The sequence below is a fragment of the Oncorhynchus mykiss genome, chromosome 8 (assembly GCF_057628025.1).
Source record: "Oncorhynchus mykiss isolate SJ-2025 chromosome 8, ASM5762802v1, whole genome shotgun sequence".
NCBI lineage: Eukaryota > Metazoa > Chordata > Actinopteri > Salmoniformes > Salmonidae > Oncorhynchus > Oncorhynchus mykiss.
The window spans coordinates 24,748,660-24,770,063 of NC_143029.1; the positions used below are offsets into that span (position 1 = coordinate 24,748,660).

Below are 21,404 nucleotides of genomic sequence, written 5' to 3' on the forward strand. Positions count from 1 at the left end.
CATCATAGGGACTGGAGCATAGGGATTGGAGCAAGGCACTGTGGGTAATGGCTGAAGGATGATGCGGTATTGTCTCTCATGTTGGGAAAGCCACACACAAAATGTCTGACTGGTGCTTCTTACTGTAGACTACTGCCTTAAAAGACCCCCCCTCCGCGCACGCCACGTCTATTTCTATGGGCACAAACTGTTCTCACACTTCTTGTTGGCAGAGAGAATATTTTACAGGGCCAAAATCCCTAGATTAAAAACGTTAGCTGACATGGGCTAGTTGATCTGGACATTTCTGACAAGTTATAAATAGCTGGCTAAGGTCTGTAATGACTGACATGACAAGAGGAACTGATGAAATTTCAACTTGTGCCTTCTACTACTACGATTTTCAAGAGTAAGTTTAAAGCCGGACTGAGCCCCACAGTTTGGGAAGCACTGTTCTAATCGATGATCAAAGACATTGGGCTTTGACATATATTTTTTTATGTAGTTTCTACACCTACTACAGGCATACATTATGAATATGAAATAGTTTCCTATTGTAATGGCATCTCTCTCTCTCTCCCTCTTTCTCTTTTTCACACACTCACCAGTTCCTACACACATCTATTAATCTTTCCATCTGTCCTGTAGTCTACCTATCTGCCCAACTCTGCCAGCCAGCCCATCCACACAAACACTAACTACTCTCTCTCTCTTCTTTCCCACAGTGTCAGCGCATATTCAATCTCTTGAATTAAAGAGCTGACTGACAACCGACACAAAGGAACAAGAGTCTTTATGCTGAGCTCTCATCAACACTACCATGCCTTGCAGGAGATGACTCCTTTGGCGTAGTCCTCCTTGGTTCTCTTCACTAACGAGCGGCGTGCCAATACACTGTGTGATCATGTCCATTTGCAATGGGCTGCTGCTAGAACAGAGCTATTAGAGAAACTATTGTTGCCAACAATCCAAGGAAATGGGCTGAATTGTTCTTCAGTAGTTTACAACAGCTGATAGAGGAACCTCCGGTTAGTTGTGGGGTTTGAGAGGGTGAGTTGCAGTTCTACAATAAGCATGGTTTTTGGTAGGGTTTTGATGTACTCTATTTAAGGAGGAGTGTCAGTGATGGTTCTGCTGGATGGATGGATGGATGAACGAACAGACAGAGGGATATGTGACGTTTTTCAGTTTCAGTAAGCAGCTGAAGGCCCAGCCAGCTGGGCTAATCCCCAGACCCAGACCAGGTGGCTCCTGCACCACGCTCCTCTCCCTCAGCTGCCACAAATCTGCCACCGCAGCCTGGGCAAGGCTCGCCTGGCTCTGGGGCCCAGGATACAGGACCAGAAACTGGCAGAGCACTGGAGCATGGTAACAGCACACACACACCAACAGGCATACACACAGATGGTTGCACTGAAAACAGAGCTACACAGCATGCTCTCAAGTACAGGTAATGCTGGGAAGGCCATTATTTTGACTACCATGGCTATGCCTCCATCCACAGGACACAAGTGGTCACTGAGTTGTTTGATGAGCATAAAACCGATGTGAACTATATGGCAGTTACAGTTGAAGTCGGAAGTTTACATACACTTAGGTTTGAGTCATTAAAACTCATTTTTCAGTCACTCCACAAATTTCTTGTCAACAAACTATAATTTTGGCAAGTCTGTTAGGACATCTACTAAGTAATTTTTCGAACAATTGTTTACAGACATATTATTATAATTCACTGTATCACAATTCCAGTGTGTCAGAAGTTTACATACACTAAGTTGACTGTACCTTTAAACAGCTTGGAAAATTTCAGAAAAGATGTGTTATGGCTTTAGAAGCTTCTGATAGGCTAATTGACATAATTTGAGTCAATTGGAGGTGTACCTGTGGATGTATTTCAAGGCCTACCTTCAAACTCAGTGCCTCTTTGCTTGACATCATGGGAAAATCAAAAGAAATCAGCCAAGACCTCAGAAAAAAATTTGAGAACTCCATAAGTCCGGTTCAATTTCCAAACGCCTGAAGGTACCACGTTCATCTGTACAAACAATAGTACGCAAGTATAAACACCATGGGACCACGCAGCCGTCATACCGCTCAGGAAGGAGACGCGTTCTGTCTCCTAGAGAGGAACATACTTTGGTGCGAAAAATGCAAATCAATCCCAGAACAACAGCAAAGGACCTTGTCAAGATGCTGTAGGAAACAGGTACAAAAGTATCTATATGCACAGTAAAACGAGTCCTATAGCGACAGACCCTGAAAGGCCGCTCAGCAAGGAAGAAGCCACTGCTCCAAAACAGCCATAAAAAAGCCAGACTACGGTTTGCAACTGCACATGACGACAAAGATCGTACTTTTTGGAGAAATGTCCTCTGGTCTGATGAAACAAAAATAGAACTGTTTGGCAATAATGACCATTGTTATGTTTGGAGGGAAAAGGGGGAGGCTTGCAAGCCGAAGAACACCATCCCAACCGTTCACGGGGGTGGCAGCATCATGTTGTGGGGATGCTTTGCTGCAGGAGGGACTGGTGCACTTCACAAAATAGATGGCATCATGAGGGAGGAAAATTATGTGGATATATTGAAGCAACATCTCAAGACATCAGTCAGGAAGTTAAAACTTGGTCGCAAATGATTCTTCCAAATGGACAATGACCCCAAGCATACTTCCAAAGTTGTGGCAAAATGGCTTAACGACAACAAAGTGAAGGTATTGGAGTGGCCATCACAAAGCCCTGACCTCAATCCTATAGAAAATTTGTGGGCAGAACTGAAAAAGCGTGTGCGAGCAAGGCCTACAAACCTGACTCAGTTACACCAGCTCTGTCAGGAGGAATGGGCCAAAATTCACCCAACTTATTGTGGGAAGCTTGTGGAAGGCTACCTGAAACATTTAACCCAGGTTAAACAATTTAAAGGCAATGCTACCAAATACTATTTTATTGTATGTAAACTTCTGACCCACTGGGAATGTGATGAAAGAAATAAAAGCTGAAAGAAATCATTCTCTCTACTATTATTCTGACATTTCACATTCTTAAAATGAAGTGGTGATCCTAACTGACCTAAGACAGGGAATTGTTACAAGGAATAAATGTCAGGAATTGTGAAAAACTGAATTGAAATGTATTTGGCTAAGGTGTATGTAAACTTCTGACTTCAACTGTAGCTGTATGTATGCACATACAGACAGTCACACAGCACCGCCCGCCAAAACAACCATTGATACGCACACACACATTTACCAAAAGATGATGCTTAACAAACTCTTAACAAAACATATTTCTACACTTGAGCAATGGAACAGCTAGAGCTGGTCTGAAATGATTATATTGTACAGTGGTTCACTATCTGTCGTAAATCAAATCAAATTGTATTAGTCACATACGCCGAAAACAACAGGTGAAATGCAACCTTACAGTGAAATGCTTACTTATAAGCCCCTAACCAAAAATGCAGATGAAATACGGATTGTGTGGATAAGAATAAGAAATACAAGTAACAATTAATTAAAGAGCAGCAGTAAAATAACAAAAGCGAGACTATATACAGGGGGTCAATGTGCTGGGGCACCGGTTAGTTGAGATAATATGTACATATAGGTAGAGTTATTAAAGTGACTATGCACAGATGATAACAACAGAGAGTAGCAGCGGTGTAAACGAGGGGGAGAAGGGGGGGGGGGGGGGCAATGCAAATAGTCTGGGTAGCCATTTGATTAGATGTTCACGAGTCTTATGGCTTGGGGGTAGAAGCTGTTTAGAAGCCTTTGGGACCTAGACTTGGCACTCCGGTACCGCTTGCTGTGCGGTAACAGAGTGAACAGTCTATGACTAGGGTGACTGGAGTCTTTGACAATTTTTTGGGCCTTCCTTTGACACCGCCTGGTATAGAGGTCCTGGATGGCAGGAAGCTTGGCCCCAGTGATGTACTGGGCCGTTCGCACTACCCGCTGTAGTGCCTTGCGGTCGGAGGCCGAGCAGTTGCCATACCAGGCAGTGATGCAACCAGTCAGGATCCTCTCGATGTTGCAGCTGTAGAACCTTTTGAGGATCTGAGGACCCATGCCATAATAGCACTATAGTGGGGTTTCAATATTATCTACATGAAAACAGGCACTCATAGACTAACTATTTCATGTTGGCATTTCACTTCATGATGATATGATCATTCCTTTTAATAACGCCCATAAAATCTAATCTCAGTTGCTTAAACTTGGCCCTAAAACTGTCAGCCTATAAAATGGTAAGGTATTTACTGCCCCCCAGTGGTCCATGCATATATTGCAACTTGATTTATTTCTACTGCTGTGAATTTTTATTACGCAATGAAACAGAAGGGGGTGAGTGCTATGGCTGTACTACAATGTATGTTTAAGGGTTAGGGTTAGTGTAACTAACTGAAAAAGCGTGTGCAAGCAAGGAGGCCTACAAACCTGACACCAGCTCTGTCAGGAGGAATGGACCAAAATTCACCCAACTTATTGTGGGAAGCTTGTGGAAGGCTACCTGAAACATTTAGCCCAGGTTAAACAATTTAAAGGCAATGCTACCAAATACTAATTTATTGTATGTAAACTTCTGACCTACTGGAAATGTGATGAAAGAAATAAAAGCTGAAAGAAATCATTCTCTCTACTATTATTCTGACATTTCACATTCTTAAAATGAAGTGGTGATCCTTAAACAGGGAATTGTTACTAGGAATAAATGTCAGGAATTGTGAAAAACTGAATTGAAACATATTTGGCTAAGGTGTATGTAAACTTCTGACTTCAACTGTAGCTGTATGTATGCACATACAGACAGTCACACAGCACCGCCCGCCAAAACAACCATTGATACGCACACACACATTTACCAAAAGATGATGCAACATCTTAACAAACAAACTTCCTTACAGCAGTAACACTAACCCACACTCTAATCCTAACCCTACAAGAAAAATATTTTACTTTCCAACCCTGGTGAATGTTTTATGTTTGGCAATATAATATCGCTGTTGTGACCATAAGCAGGCATTCTTCTCACCCTATAGTCCAAGCCTGTGGCTTCTACATGTCTCCTCTAGAGGACAGTACACCACACCTTACTGAGCTGATGTCCAAGAAGTTATACTGTCACTGTGAATAGAGATAGTCAAAGACTTTATTTGCAGACACAGTAAGACTGAACCATATTTTACAGGGTTCTTTTCTGCTTATGCATTCACCATTTCGACACAAAACCCACCACTGGTGTGCGTGGCCAAAGAGATCTATTTTCATGTCATCTGACCAAAGCACCTGTTCCAATTTAAGGGCCAATTCCGTTTAGCAGACTCCAGGCGTTTACATTTGTTGGATGACATGAAAATATATCTCTTTGGCCACACACACCAGTGGAGGGTTTGTCATCTGAATGAGAATGCATGAGCAGAAAAGAACCCAGTACCTACTGTAAAACACAGTGGTTGATCTTTGACGTTATGGAGCTATTTGGCTTCCACTGGTCCTGGGACCCTTGTTAAGGTGAATGATGTCATGAACTTTACCCAGTACCAGGACATTTTAGCCAAGAACCTGGTTGTCTCTGCCAGGAGGCTGAAAGTTGGCCGCAAGTGGATCTTCCAGCAAGACAATGACCCCAAGCACACTTCAAAATCCACAAAGAAATTATTAATTGGCCACAAAAGCAACTTTTTGAAATGGGCATATCAGTCTCTGGACTTGAAACCCATTGAAAACCAGTGGTTTGAATTGAGAGGGCAGTCCATAAGTGCACATAAAGGATATCAATGATCTGTAAGGATTCTGGAGGAATGGTCTAAGATCCCTCCTTGCCTGGAAACCCGACGTTGAATTGCATTGAATTATACGTCGGGCAGAAATGAACATGAACAGATATTAACCAGGAAAGTTTCCTCACACAACCTTTGTACGCCAGAATGCTGAATTAAATGATATTTCAACATACTTTACCTGCGTGTCCATGTGGTTGGTCATTTTGGCGGTAGGAATGTGAACTGGTAAAGTACGTTCAAATATCATTTTATTCAACATTCTGGCTTGTAGAGGTCGTGAGAGGAAACTTTCCTGATTCAAACGCTAATTTCTGCCCGATGTGAATTCAACGTCGGTTTCCAGGCAAGGATTCCTCCCAATGTGTTCACCAACTCATAAAGCATGTTAGAAAAAGGCTCAGTGCCAGTATGGAGTACCACAGAATGAGTCATACTACCCATAAAACGAGGAAATGGTTCCAATCGTTTTTCCACCATTCATTTTTCCCTTAGGGGATTTTAGAAACACTTCAAATAAAGGCTGTGTTTGGTGTAGGCTTACCGTGACATGGCGTTTTGATAACCGTGTAAATCTTTCTTGGACAAGGTGATTTTTATCAATATATTCACCTACATTTACCCCCCAAAAAATAAAATGCTAATTAGCTGTTGATGTGGCTATCACAAAGAACTACAAATGCCATGATCTGGACGAGAATGCCGAATCGAGGCAAAGGTAAGAATCTCTGGATTAACTATCTAATATTAGCTACATTTAGTAATGAATAAATTGGCTACCTGTCTTTAAACTGTCAAATCTGTGAACTGTCTTGTGCAAGTTTTAAATTGACACATTACCTGTTGGCAAAGGTGTCAGCTAGAGATGACGTGCAGGAGCTTGCAGGGATTTGTAGTCTTGCATGTCTACTTTGATGCTAAATAGCATTTTAGAATCTGAGAGTAAATGGAGACAAATATATTGATTAAAAGTAGCCTTGTCCGAGAGAGATTTACATGATTATCAAAACATCACGGCAGGATAAGTCTAGACGAAGCACAGCCCTTACTTTAAGTGTTTCTAAAATTCCATATGGGAAAAATGAATGGTGGGAAAACTATTGGAACCATTTCCCTGTCTGACCGCTAGGTTTTATGGGTATTATGACACCTCCAATGTGGGGCTCTAGACTCGCAAGGTGAGTTATTGAAAACAGGGGTGTCAGTCATTTTGACCACTACCTTTTTGAGAAAAAATATATTACTTGTTTTAACCAAATCTCTTTGCCTGAGCAATGCATTAGTATAAAATAATATCATTTCCCAATTTTTTGGGAGCATACAATATACAGGTAACTGCTAAAATAATGGAAACACTTGAGTAAATTAGGGGTACAAAGTATATTGAAAGCAGGAGATTCCACACATGTGTGGTTCCTGAGTTAAACAATGAACATCCCATCATGCTTAGGGTCATGTTTAAAAATGTTGAGAAGACCATTATTTTGGCTACCATGGCTATGCCTCCATAGGATGACTATGTCCCCCCACTCCACAGGGCACGAGTGGTCACTGAACGGTTTGACAAGTATGAAAACCATACGCCATGGCCGTCTCAAGTCACCAGATCCCAACCGAATTGAACACTTACGGGAGATTCTGGAGCGTCACCTGAGACACTGTTTTCCACCACCATCAACAAAACAAATGATGGAATTTGTCATGGAAGAATAGTGTCACATCCTTCCGATAGTTTTCGACACTTATAAAATATATGGCAACGTGCATTGAAGCTGTTCTGGCTCATGGTGACCCAATACCATATTAAGAAACTATGTTGGGGTTTCCTTTATTTTTGGCAGTTACCCGTAGCTCAGTATTTGAATTATTTATTTTACACAGTCATTTTTGCTCCTCTTTATCAAGGGTGTCAATAATTTAGGAACCCACTGTATATGGGAGCCAGTTAGAGTGCTTCATGTCTGGATGTCAGGGCCAAACACACCTTCATCTTGGCACTAGACCGACCAGCTGAGGAGGCAGGAGACGGAGGAGAGGAGGGGGAGTCAAGACACCACTTTTCATGTACTTTCAGACTGTTGTAAATATCTGCTTTGACCCTGTTCACCCCATCAACACAGCACTTAGCCCTCTAAGGTTTAAGCCTACAAAAACATAGCCTGTAGCCTGACTGAACATCAGTGTCATATTGTAGAAGACTGATAGAAGGGGAGGGCAACAGTGATTGATGTCTGTTGCGACAGCGTTGCCCTAGAAAACCCACAGCAACAGTTAAGTGAGGGGAATAACAAGCGTTCTCCAACAGCCGATAAAGCAATAAGGAACACGAGAGAGATGAACGTTGTTTATCACAGTGATGTCCTCTTTGTTAAAAATTAAACACTATAATGATGATAGCTCTTGAGAAATACAATTTAAATTGGCCGTGACTAGTCTTACACACTGATGATGCACACGGGAGAGAAAGTGATTGAGTGAAGGTTAGGAGAATGGAGGAGTCAAGATGGGAGTCAAATCTCTTAGTAAATGGGGGCTGGGGAGGGGATGTAGACTTGAGAATTTCCCCCTTATTTTCCTATAAAATCAGTAGGCCTAGAAGCAACAATAGGACACATTAAAAACAAGACAATGCATTAAAACCAAACTCTTTTAATACTACCGTAGAATCATGTCAACTACTTTTACATGGCTACCATGAATATTTGTACAAAAATGCAGTAAAAATAGTATTGATTAATATATACAGATATGTATCCTTAGTGTAGGCAGGCAGGTTGTACATGTAGAATGACAAGTACATTGAAGGTGTTGCACAAGTTTTACACAATAAAGATATTGGTCCCCCCCCATCACTGATACTACTTCCCAATCCAACAGACTCTCAAAATAAAACAGACAATAATTTGATTTAAAAAATAATTGGAGAAAAAAAAATCTGTAAAATACAAATATCTGGACATTTTGAATCACATACAGGTACATATTGACAACATGCAGAATTCTTACTGTGTTTATGTTTAAGGATATGACTGCAGGACAAGCTTATAGAGCAGATTCAACAGACCAGGGGTCTAGGCGAAAAACACCAAAATCTAGAAACAAAGTCATTGCATGTATACAAGTCACCTCATTTTGGGTTATAATGGTGGCTGTAGTACATAATTTGGACAGGGGCATGTTATTGTGTTGTTGGTAACCATCAGATAAATGCAGTGAGGGAAGAGTGTCTTAAAACCAGCATGTACGAAACAAAACAAGGATGAAGGACTACTGTTACCCCAAACATTTGAAAGAAAGAAATGTTCCATGATTCAAACCTGGTGGACCGTATTCAATTTCATTTGATGTCTGTGTTTTTCAAAAAGGATAGTGGCACATTATTACCAACAACATTTGATCTGCTTTAAACGTCAATTATAAGCAGATGGGGAAATATTGCAGGTAGAAGAAAAGGGCATTTAGCGCAACCTACTGGAGCTTGGTGAAGTAAACCATATTATCAATCATCACACTTTGAACTGGGTCATCAAATCAGACCATTGGATTTGTCATCATCATCATCATCATCATCATCAGAGATCGGGGTTGAAATGACAGACACTGAGGTTACAGGCTGAGTGGTTAGAGTGTAGAAAAGCACCAGGGTGGAATCAGTGTGTCAAAAAAATGAATCTCAGTGTAGAATCTCAGTGTTGGTGTAGTGTCTAAAAAAGGTGTCTAAAAAAGGAAGGGCCAACTGATCACAACGCCCGTTCTCCACAAACAGACAGGGCATTTTAAATGCATTTTGTACAGAGCTTGTTCTATAGTCCTATAAGTTATTCAGGCATACCAAGACACTCATTGCACCAACACAGGAAAAACTCAACAAAACACACAAAGGGAAACAAAAATGATTGTGTGATTGTGTGAGTGAATGTCATTCCCCTTGACCATTTTCACAGAAACTGTGTAATAGCACTTGGAACATTTTGTGTAACATAATACGTTTTTTTTTTCCATCCTCACAAGATCGTTGTGATGCATTTTCTTATTCCTTATGAGTCTGAATAAATGTTTCTTTCTCACTCTCTACAGAAGCACACAAACTGCAAGGAAACCCCATGCCTGAACCACTGTTCTCAAACAACACAATATCTCTATAAAAATGTAACCATGCACTTTATAGACTGTCCTTACGTGATGACATCTAATTGGCTATCCATTTTTTTACCTAGGAGGAAAAGGTCATTCTGTTTTTTTTTCTTAGTTCACTTTTCCCCCAACTTTCTTTAAAACAGACTGTCAGGGACAAGACATGGACACAGAAAAATTCACATTGAGGAAAAATCACAGAAATATCATTGTACATAATGTTTTCACTTGAAGGCGCATGGCTTGTAACAGGTTTAAACATTGTTTTCTGTGAAGAACACCGATAGCCAGAACACCCAGGGAGGAGAGAGAGAAGATAGAGAAGAGAGAGAGGTCACATTGACAGTTACATACAGCAAACGGAGCAAAGTAAATACACAAACTGTATCAGACCAGTGCATGCATTGGCAAGATAAAAAAAAATCCCATGGTCGACAGACAGCACTGACAACATGAGGAACAACCTCTGACAACTTTAAGTATTGAGTATTTATAATATTCCTTAGGGTTACTTCAATTCATGCAGCGCCAGTCCCTCACCACCTCAGTGGCTAACATGCCCTGATGAGAGAAGTGCTATTCATCATTAGTGCTTGTGGTACATACGCAGTGGTGCGAGAGCAAAGCTAACGTCCAGCAAACAGTCCATAAAAGCGACCTATGGGCTTCTTTAAACTGGCATGCACCACAACCGCTAAGAGCTCAAAGCAAGGTGCTGCCCCATCACTGCTAACTGTGTGACATTACATCAACAGAATCATAAAGAGAGGAACCAATCACTGAGGGCATGGTGGCTGCAACTAGAAATGTGAAAATGATAGTGGACGGAAACTAACTCTGTGATCATACATGTAGCACATCAACGGCTGTATGTCGGCGAGGACGAGGAACAGAGATCACTCCCCCTCTGGCCCAGGTGGACAGCCTTAAGGCGGGAAGGCTGAACATGGGGAATGTTCCTGTGAGAGAGATTGGGGGGGGGGGGGGGTCAAATTCTCCTTCCTCCACACGAGGATGTTACGGAAGGAAGTGGCAGGGGGACAGAGTTCAGTTGGACACAGGAAGGTCAGGGCGCCGGGTCTGGATGATTTTTGGTTTGGGGCAATTCTTTGGTTCCTCTTCCTCCTCCTCTGTGTCGCTATCGCACACGTGGACTACGACGCTGGGAGTGGACTCTGTTCCCGCATGCAGCTCAAACTTCTCTCCTGTAGAGAGTGAGTGAGAAGAGAGCGGGAGAAACAGAGACAGAGAGAGAAGGTAAGTACAAGGCAGACGTTTCAGAATTCAAAGCAGCAGATCTCAGAACATTTTTCTACAGTAGAATACATGACCTCAAGAGGGAGCCCACGTTCAGTATGACGAGGCAAACTCTAGGATTTTCTACTCATGAATTGGGGGCATTTCAGTGAGCAGAAGATGAATATACAGTCTTTGTAATTATCTGGTTATAAGGACCTCAACACAGGGAAGACTGAGATAATATGGGGCGGCAGGTAGCCTAGTGGTTAGAGCGTTGGGCCAGTCCCCTAAAGGTCGCTAGATCGAATCCCCGAGCTGACAAGTTAAACATCTGTCATTCTGCCCCTGAACAAGGCAGTTAACCCAGTGTTCCTAGGCTGTCATTGTAAATAAAAATGTGTTCTTAAACCTGGAAGTTCTGTGACATATTAGGAATGTCTATGTATCTGAGGTATAGCAGCGGCATCCCTTGGGCCAAGAGGTATGATTCTAGTACAGTAATGTTGGCCAAATCAATCAATACAAGTGTGCTTGTCTGTGTGTGTGTGCACCCAATAAAACTTCAAGAAAATATTAAAGTCTCTGCCAAAATCCCGTTTATACATATTGTACAACAGCTGATGAAACGAACACTGTAAAAATGTGATCAGAGTTATTTCCTGGTAGTTGCTGGTTCAGAATACAATTCACACAGGACTTTACCAGGCAGTATAAGTTAATAGACCAATAACAAACAGAGTTTCAAACCTCTCTGCCAATAACAGCTAGTTTTCAGGTTACAGTACATATTCCTGCCACTAAGCTCCTCCAAATAGACCCTTCACTCAAACCACTCCTACACAGTCTTAGCAAAATTCTTGCCTGAGAAATAGCTTTTCACTAAACAGCTATTTTTGTTTATTTTTGACAATTTAAATGTAAAACTATTGCAGTAAGTTTAGTAAGGATAGAGAGCTGAATCAAAGTATACCATTAGCCCTGGGCAGTCAGTACACACATCTTGTTTGCAAAGAGGCTCGACCAAACACACACACACACACTGCACTGCTACTTCTATGGTGCATTGGAAAGTTCTTAGTAGCTAGCTAACTTTTTAGATTGAATCCCGCGACGTAGTTGGCATCAGTTGCTGGGACTGCTTGTCTCTGTCTAGTGATCCTGCTGACCAAGGACTGGTCTGAGTAGCTATTTGGGCTTGCAGCTAGCCCAGCTGCTAGCTAGCTGCATTTAGAGCTAGCTGGGTTTTCTTGAATGATTGAACGCAGCCCACGATGCGGTTAGCCATTGTGGCTGGGACTGCGGATTGTCCAGGGTCTGTGTCTGTCTAGATCACTGCTGTTTGTTGTTTTCTATCTTCCCTGTAACCTGCCCTGTCTGGAACTGCGAGGACTAACAGCGTAACCTATGTTCCTAGCTACGAAGACAAAGACCAAAGCCGGCGGGAGTACCGTTGAGGACAGTGGTGTCTGTCACACGTGAAGGATCTTTTAATCAAACAAAAATAGTTCTACAAGCAGTTGTTACCACAACAGGAAAATACAGTTGAAGTCGGAAGTTGACATACACTTACGTTGGAGTCAGTAAAACTCGTTTTTCAATCACTCCACAAATTTCTTGTTAACAAACTATAGTTTTGGCAAGTTGGTAAGGACATCTACTTTGTGCATGACACAAGTCATTTTTCCAACAATTGTTTACAGACAGATTATTTCACTTATTCACTGTATCACAATTCCAGTGGGTCAAAAGTTGACTGTGCCTTTAAACAGCTTGGAATATTCCAGAAAATGATGTCATGGCTTTAGAAGCTTCTGATAGGCTAATTGACATCATTTGAGTCAATTGGAGGTGTACCTGTGTATGTATTTCAAGGCCTACCTTCAAACTCAGTGCCTCTTTGCTTGACATCATGGGAAAATCAAAATAAATCAGCCAAGACCACAGAAAAAAAATGGTAGTCCCCTACAAGTCTGGTTCATCATTGGGAGTAATTTCCAAGCGCCTGAAGGTACCACGTTCATCTGTACAAACAATAGTATACAAGTATAAACACCATGGGACCACGCAGCTGCCATACCGCTCAGGAAGGAGATGCGCTCTGTCTCCTAGAGATGAACATACTTTGGTGCGAAAAGTGCACATCAATCCCAGAACAACAGCAAAGGACCTTGTGAAGATGCTGAAGGAAAACGGTACAAAAGTATCTATATCCACAGTAAAAAGAATCCTATATCGACATAACCTAAAAGGCCACTCAGCAAGGTAGAAGCCACTGCTCCAATACCGCCATAAAAAAGCCACGGTTTGCAACTGCACATAGGGACAAAGATCGTACTTTTTGGAGAAATGTCCTCTGGTCTGATGAAACAAAAATATAACTGTTTGGCCATAATGACCATCGTTATGTTTGGAGGAAAAAGGGGGAGGCTTGCATGTCGAAGAACACCATCGCAACCGTGAAGCACGGGGGTGGCAGCATCATGTTATGTGGGTGCTTTGCTGTAGGAGGGAATGGTGCACTTCACAAAATAGATGGCATCATGAGGGAGGAAAATTATGTAGATATATTGAAGCAACATCTCAAGACATCAGTCAGGAAGTTAAAGCTTGGTCGCAAATGGGTCTTCCAAATGGACAATGACCCCAAGCATACTTCCAAAGTTGTGGAAAAATGGCTTAAGGGCAAAGTCAAGGTATTGTAGTGGCTATCACAAAGCCCTGATCTCAATCCTATAGAAAATTTGTGGGCAGAACTGAAAAAGTGTGTGTGAGCAAGGAGGCCTACAAACCTGACACCAGCTCTGTCAGGAGGAATGGGCCAAAATTCACCCAACTTATTGTGGGAAGCTTGTGGAAGGCTACATGAAAAGCTGAAAGAAATCATTCTCTCTACTGTTATTCTGACATTTCACATTCTTAAAATAAAGTGGTGATTCTAACTGACCTAAGACAGAGAATTGTTACTAGGAATAAATGTCAGGAATTGTGAAAAACTGTGTTTAAATGTAGTTGGCTAAGGTGTATGTAAACTTCCGACTTCAACTGTAGCTTCAAGTGTTTTAACCAAATCCTGGTGGATTCAACTGATAAATGAATGGACGACCTGACCAGAGAGGTCCCGGACCTGAATAACAGTTTGCAGTTCTCCCAGGGTCAGCTCGATGACAGCAATCTGTAAGTCATTGAAAGAGTACATCAGTTCTGTGTGAATCTATGATAACAATGATGGATGAATCAGACTCTCAAGGGACAATCAAGGTGGAACAACATGGTTGTGGTTGGAATTGCCGAATCTCCACATGACGGAGACTGATGGACCACAGGAAGTTTGAGGTGGAGTGCGCCCACAGGACTGTAAAACCCACCAAAAAGCCCAGGTGACAAGCCCAGGACAATAGTGGTTCCTGATGTTTAAGGACAAGGTAGCTGTTCTGGAAAGAGCCAAGAACTTGAGAGGAACGTGTATCTTCCTCAATGAGGACTATTCTGAAGCTGTGCTCCAGAAGAGGAAAGAACTGATCCCAGCCATGAAAGCTGCCAGAGCGAGTGGGGACATTGCTTACATCCGCTATGACAGGCTCATTGTCCACCCTCCTTCCCAGAAGCCTGGAGGGGATGAGAGAGCCAAGCCTATGGGTTTGTAGCTTCAACCCCCAGCACACACACACACACACACACACACACACACACACACACACACACACACACACACCAATTGATTAATGGACAACTGAATGTATATTTATTTTCCTCTTGCTTTGTTTGCTCTTTTCAGTATTATGTGTCTCTGATAAGCTACCCTGGAAAGGGCTGAATATAGCCAATATTTAATATACAGTGCCTTGCAAAAGTATTGACATTCACCCCCTTGGCGTTTTTCCTACTTTGTTGCATTACAACATGTAATTTAAATTGATTTTATTTTGGATTTCATGTAATAGACACACAAAATAGTGAAATGAACAAAATAACTTCAAATTCAAAAAAAAAAAAAAAAAAAAGGAAAAGTGGTGTGTGCGTATGTATTCACCACCTTTACTATGAAGCCCCTAAATAAGATCTGGTGCAACCAATTACCTTCAGAAGTCACGTCATTTGTTAAAGAAAGTCCACCTGTGTGCAATCTAAGTGTCACATGATCTCAGTATATATATATATATATATATATATATATATATATATATATATATATATATATATATATATATGCACCTGTTCTAAAAAGGCCCCAGAGTCTGCAACAGCACTAACCAGGGGGCACCACCAAGCAAGCGGCACTATGAAGACCAAGGAGCTCCCCAAACAGGCCTGGGACAATTGTGGAGAAGTACAGATCAGGGTTGGGTTATAAAATAATATCAGAAACTTTGAACATCCCACGGAGCACCATAAAATCCATTATTAAAAAATTGAAAGAATATGGCACCACAACAAACCTGCCAAGAGAGGGCAGCCCACCAAAACTCACGGACCAGGCAAGGAGGGCATTAATCAGAGAGGCAACAAAGAGACCAAAGATAACCCTGAAGTAGCTGCAAAGCTCCACAGCAGAGATTGGAGTATCTGTCCATAGGACCACTTTAAGCCACACACTCCACAGAGCTGGGCTTTACGGAAGAGTGGCCAGAAAAAAGCCATTGCTTAAAAGAAAAAAATAAGTAAACATGTTTGGTGTTCCCCAAAAGGCATGTGGGAGACTCCCCAAACAGATGGAAGAAGGTACTCTGGTCAGATGAGACTAAAATTGAGCTTTTTGGCCATCAAGGAAAATATATACCCCAAGAGACTTGCAGCTGTAATTGCTGCAAAAGGTGGCTCTACTTTTTTGGGGGGGGGGGGGGGGTTATGCACACTCAAGTTTTCGTTTTTTTGTTATTTCTTGTTTGTTTCACAAGAAAAAATATAAATAATTTTAAAAAAAGTGGTAGGCAAGTTGTGTAAATGAAATGATACAAACCACCCAAAAATCTATTTTAATTCCAGGTTGTAAGAAAATAGGAAAAATGCCAAAGGGGTGAATACTTTCGCAAACCACTGTACGTAGCCTTAGAAATAAGGTTCATGAAATCAATAACTTTCTAACATCAGATAACATTCATATATTAGCCATTTCTGAGACTCACTTAGATAATGAATTTGATGATACAGTAGTAGCAATACAAGTATATAACATCTATAGAAGAGACAGAAATGATTATGGGGGAGGTGTTGTATATATTCAGAGCCATATCCCTGTAATGCTTAGAGAAGATCTTATGTCAAGTGTTATTGAAGTGTTGTGGTTGCAGGTTCACTGGGCACATCTAAAGTAGGGATGCACCGATATTACATTTTTGCCCGATACCGATATCCAATATTTTCCTTGACAAAAACCCCCAGAATACTGATAACCGATATTACAATTTTAGCGGCATTTTAAGCATTCTAGTACAGTTAACACACACACACACACACACACACACACAGGGACACAGCGGTCTAAGGCACTGCATCTCAGTGCAAGAGGCGTCACTACAGTCCCTGGTTCAGATCCAGGCTGTATCATATCTGGCTGTGATTGAGAGTCCCATAGGGCGGCGCACAATTGGCCCAGTGTTGGCCGGGGTAGGCCGTCATTGTAAATAAGAATTTGTTCTTAACTGACTTGCCGAGTTAAATAAAGGTTACACACACACCACACACACACACACCACACTGACCCAAAAGTTATTTTGTTGGCATTTACGTATGACTCCGTTACCAGTAAAACATAATCAAAATCTATTTCCTTCATTTACTTGCTGTGCTGTTTTGTTGTTCATTTGTTCAGTCGTTTCATTCTCAACCAGGATTTCATCATACATGTCAAGCAGTGAAGTTTCAGCTCTGTCTGTCCGTGGCATCTCTTCCTCGGTGCGCACTGTCATTGTGTCCGTTTCCATCTTGTCCAGCTGTGTATTTCACGTAAACCCTGTTTCTTGTCCGCATTGAAGTAGCAGTCCTTGTACCTAGCATCGAACATGGTGGCGACACAGTAAAGAGGCTCAGAGAGAATGCCACCAAATCGGGCAACATCTGAAGAATAGTGTGTACCGGGGCTCGACCAGTCGGCGAAAGCCAACATCATCCACGACAGAGAACGGTTGATTGTCAAGGACAATGAATTCCATTATCTTGGCGTTAAAGGATTTCACCTTTGAGTTGTCTCGCTGAAATGTTCTTACTCTTTCAAATGACTGCTCGTCTTGAACTTGTTGAGTTGTTGGAAGTGTGCGCTTAGTGTGCGCTCCATGGCATCATTACGAAATCTACTTACGTCATATATGTAGGTATGCACGTCAGCTTTGACATCGGACTTGCGCATCAGCATTAAATTAGACAATTAGACACAGATGCTGCACTTAATACATTTATGAAATTGCTTCTTCCAATTATTGATAAACATGCACCTGTTAAAAACTTTGTAGGGCCGAGATCCCGTTAACGGGATCGATATGACAACAGCCAGTAAAAGTGCAGGGCGCCAAATTCAAACAACAGAAATCTCATAATAAAAACTTCTCAAACATACAAGTATCTTATTGTTAATCCCACCACAGTGTCCGATTTCAAATAGGGTTTATAGCGAAAGCACCACAAACGATTATATTAGGTCAGAGCCAAGTCACAGAAAAACACAGCCATTTTTTCAGCCAAAGAGTGGAGTCACAAAAATCAGAAATAGAGATAGAACTAATCACTAACCTTTGATGATCTTCATCAGATGACACTCATTGGATTTCATGTTACACAATACATGTATGTTTTGTTCGATAAAGTTCATATTTATATAACAAAATCTCAGTATACATTGGCGTGTTATGTTCAGTCGTTCCAAATACATCCGGTGATTTTGCAGAAAGCCACATAAATTTACAGAAAATACAAGTGTTATACATGGAACTTTAGATAAACTTTAGATAAACTCCTTAATGCAACCGCTGTGTCAGATTTCAAAAAAGCTTTATGGGAAAAAGCAAACCATGCAATAATCTGAGTACGGCGCTCAGAGACCCAACAAGCCAAAAATATATCCGCCATATTGTGCAGTCAACAGAAGTCAGAAATAACATTATAAATATTCACTTACCTTTGATGATCTTCATCAGAATGCACTCCCAGGAATCCCAGTTCCACAATAAATGTTCGTTTTGTTCGATAATGTCCTTCATTTATGTCCAAATAGCTACTTTTGTTAGCGCGTTTTGTAAACAAATCCAAAGTCACGAAGTGCGTTCACTAGTTGCAGACGAAATGTCAAAAAGTTCCGTTACAGTCCGCAGAAACATGTCAAACGCGTTTAGCATTTACAATTTACAACACTCATTTACAACTGCGACCTGGTCAAGATAAAGCAAAGCAGTGCGACAAAAACAACAACACAGAGTTACACATAAACAAATGCACAGTCAATAACACAATAGAAAAATCTATGTACAGTGTGTGCAAATGTACAAGATTAGGTAAGGCAATAAATAGGCCATAGAGGCGAAATAATTACAATTGAGCATTAACACTGGAGTGATAGATGTGCAGATTATGATGTGCAAGTAGAGATACTGGGGTGCAAAAGAGCAAAAAGATAAACAATAACATGGGGCGAGGTAGTTGGGTGTGTTATTTACAGATTGGCTGTGTAGATTGGCTCTGACAGCTAGAGTTAGAGAGGGAGATTAGAGAGGGAGATATAAGTCTCCAGCTTCAGTGATTTTTGCAATTCGTTACAGTCATTGGCAGCAGAGAACTGGAAGGAAAGGCAGCCAAAGAGGTGTTGGCTTTGGGGATGTCCAGTGAAATATACCTGCTGGAGCGTGTGCTACGGGTGGGTGTTGCTATGGTGACCAGTGAGCTGAGATAAAGTGGGGCTTTACCTAGCAAGGACTTATAGAGGACCTGGAGCCAGTGGGTTTGGCAAAGAATATGTAGCGTTGGCCAGCCAACGAGTGCATACAGGTCGCAGTGGTGGGTAGTATATGGGGCTTTGGTGACAAAATGGATGGCACTGTGATAGACTACATCCAGTTTGCTGAGTAGAGTGTTGGAGGCTATTTTGTAAATTACTTCGCCGAAGTCAAGGATCGGTAGGATAGTCCGTTTTACGAGGGTATGTTTGGCAGCATAAGTGAAGGAGGCTTTGTTGCGAAATAGGAAGCCGATTCTAGATTTAATTTTGGATTGGAGATGCTTAATGTGAGTCTGTAAGGAGAGTTTACAGTCTAACCAGACACCTAGGTATTTGTAGTTGTTCACATATTCTAAGTGGGGAAGGGGGGGGTGGCAAGTTGCTGCAGGGGGTGCAGAGTTGTTGGCCGGGGTAGGGGTAGCCAGGTGGAAAGCATGGCCAGCTGTAGAAAAATGCTTATTGAAATTATCGATTATCGTAGATTTATCAGTGGTGACAGTGTTTCCTAGCCTCGGTGCAGTGGGCAGCTGGGAGGAGGTGCTCTTATTCTCCATGGATGTTAGTGTCCCAAAACGTTTTGGAATTAGTGCTACAGGATGCAAATGTCTGTTTGAAAAAGCTAGCCTTAGCTTTCCTAACTGATTTTGTATATTGGTTCCTGACTTCCCTGAAAAGTTGCATATCGCGGGGGCTATTCGAAGCTAATGCAGAACGCCACAGGATGTTTTTGTGCTAGTCAAGTGCAGTCAAGTCTGGGGTGAACCAAGGGCTATATCTGTTCTTAGTTCTACATTTTATGAATGGGGCATGCTTATTTAAGATGGTGAGGAAATCACTTTTAAAGAGCAACCAGGCATCCTCTACTGACGGGATGAGGTCAAAATCCTTACAGGATACCTGGGCCAGGTCGATTGGAAAGGCCTGTTTCCTGAAGTGTTTTAGGGAGCGTTTGACAGTGAGGAGGGGTGTTCGTTTGACCACGGACCCATTACGGACGCAGGCAATGAGGCAGTGATTGCTGAGATCCTGGTTGAAGACAGCAGAGGTGTATTTAGAGGACAGGTTAGTCAGGATGATATCTAAGAGGGTACCCATGGTTACGGATTTAGGGTTGTACCTGGTAGGTTCCTTGATAATTTGTGTGAGATTGAGGGCATCTAGCTTAGACTGTAGAACGACCATAACCCAGTTTAGGTCACCTAACAGTATGAACTCTGAAGATATATGGGGGCAATCAATTCACATATGTTGTCCAGGGCACAGCTGGGGGCTGAGGGGGGTCGATAACAAGCGCAACGGTGAGAGACTTCTTTCTGGAAAGGTGGATTTTTAAAAGTAGAATTGTTTGGGCACAGACCTGGATAGCATGACAGAACTCTGCAGGCTATCTCTGCAGTAGATTACAACTCCACCCACTTTGGCAGTTCTGTCTTGGCGGAAAATATTGTAGTTGGGGTTGGAAATTTCAGAATTTTTGGGGGTCATTCTAAGCCAGGATTCAGACACGGCTAGGACATCAAGGTTGGCAGAGTGTGCTAAAGCAGTGAATAAAACAAACTTAGGGAGGAGGCTTCTGATGTTAACATGCATGAAACCAAGGCTTTTACGGTTACAGAAGTCAACAAATAAGAGTGCCTGGGGAATAGGAGTGGTGCTGGGGGCTGCAGGGCCTGGGTTAACCTCTACATCACCAGAGTAATAGAGGAGGAGTAGGAGACGGGTACGGCTAAAGGCTATAAGAACTGGTTGTCTAGTGCATTTGGAATAGAGTAAAATAAGCAGATTTCTGGGCGTGGAAGAATAGATTCACGGCATAATGTACAGATAAGGGTATGGTAGGATGTGAGTACAGCGGAGGTAAACCTAGGCATTGAGTGACGATGAGAGAGGTTTTGTCTCTAGAGGCACCAGTTAAGCCAGGTGAGGTTTACGCATGTGTGGGGGGTGGGACAAAAGGCCTATCTAAGGCATGTTGGGCAGGGCTGGGGGCTCTACAGTGAAATAAGACAATAATAACTAACCAAAACAGCAATAGACAAGGCATGTTGACATTAGGAAGAGGCATGTGTAGCCGAGTGATCATAGGGTCCAATGAGCAGCAACAGATTAGACAGGGAGCCGTTGAGTAGTTGCTACTAGGCTAGGCGAGCTGGAGAGACGGCGATTCAGACAGCTAGCGGGCCAGGGCTAGCAGATGGGCCTTCGGCGATGTCGCAACGGAAAAGCCTGTTGAAACTAGCTCGGACGATTACGTCGACAGACCAATCGTGATGGATTGGCGGGGCTCCGTGTCAGCAATAAAGGTTCCAGGCCAATTGGCAAAAGAGGTATTGTAGCCCAAGAATTAGCTG

The 21,404-nt window shown here is 42.1% G+C and overlaps 1 protein-coding gene across 3 annotated transcripts in view; it reads right to left on the reverse strand.

Annotated features, from left to right (window-relative positions):
- Nucleotides 1–8,392: 8,392 nt before the first annotated feature.
- The window catches only part of LOC110529653 (calcipressin-2), a 113,784-nt gene continuing 100,772 nt past the window's right edge, over nt 8,393–21,404 (reverse strand). For all 3 annotated transcript variants that reach the window (XM_021612052.3, XM_021612053.3, XM_090243005.1), the window contains one exon: nt 8,393–11,098. In XM_021612052.3, the coding sequence (XP_021467727.3) occupies nt 10,941–11,098 (158 nt within the window). In that variant the 3' untranslated portion in view covers nt 8,393–10,940. The remainder of the gene's footprint in view (nt 11,099–21,404) is intronic.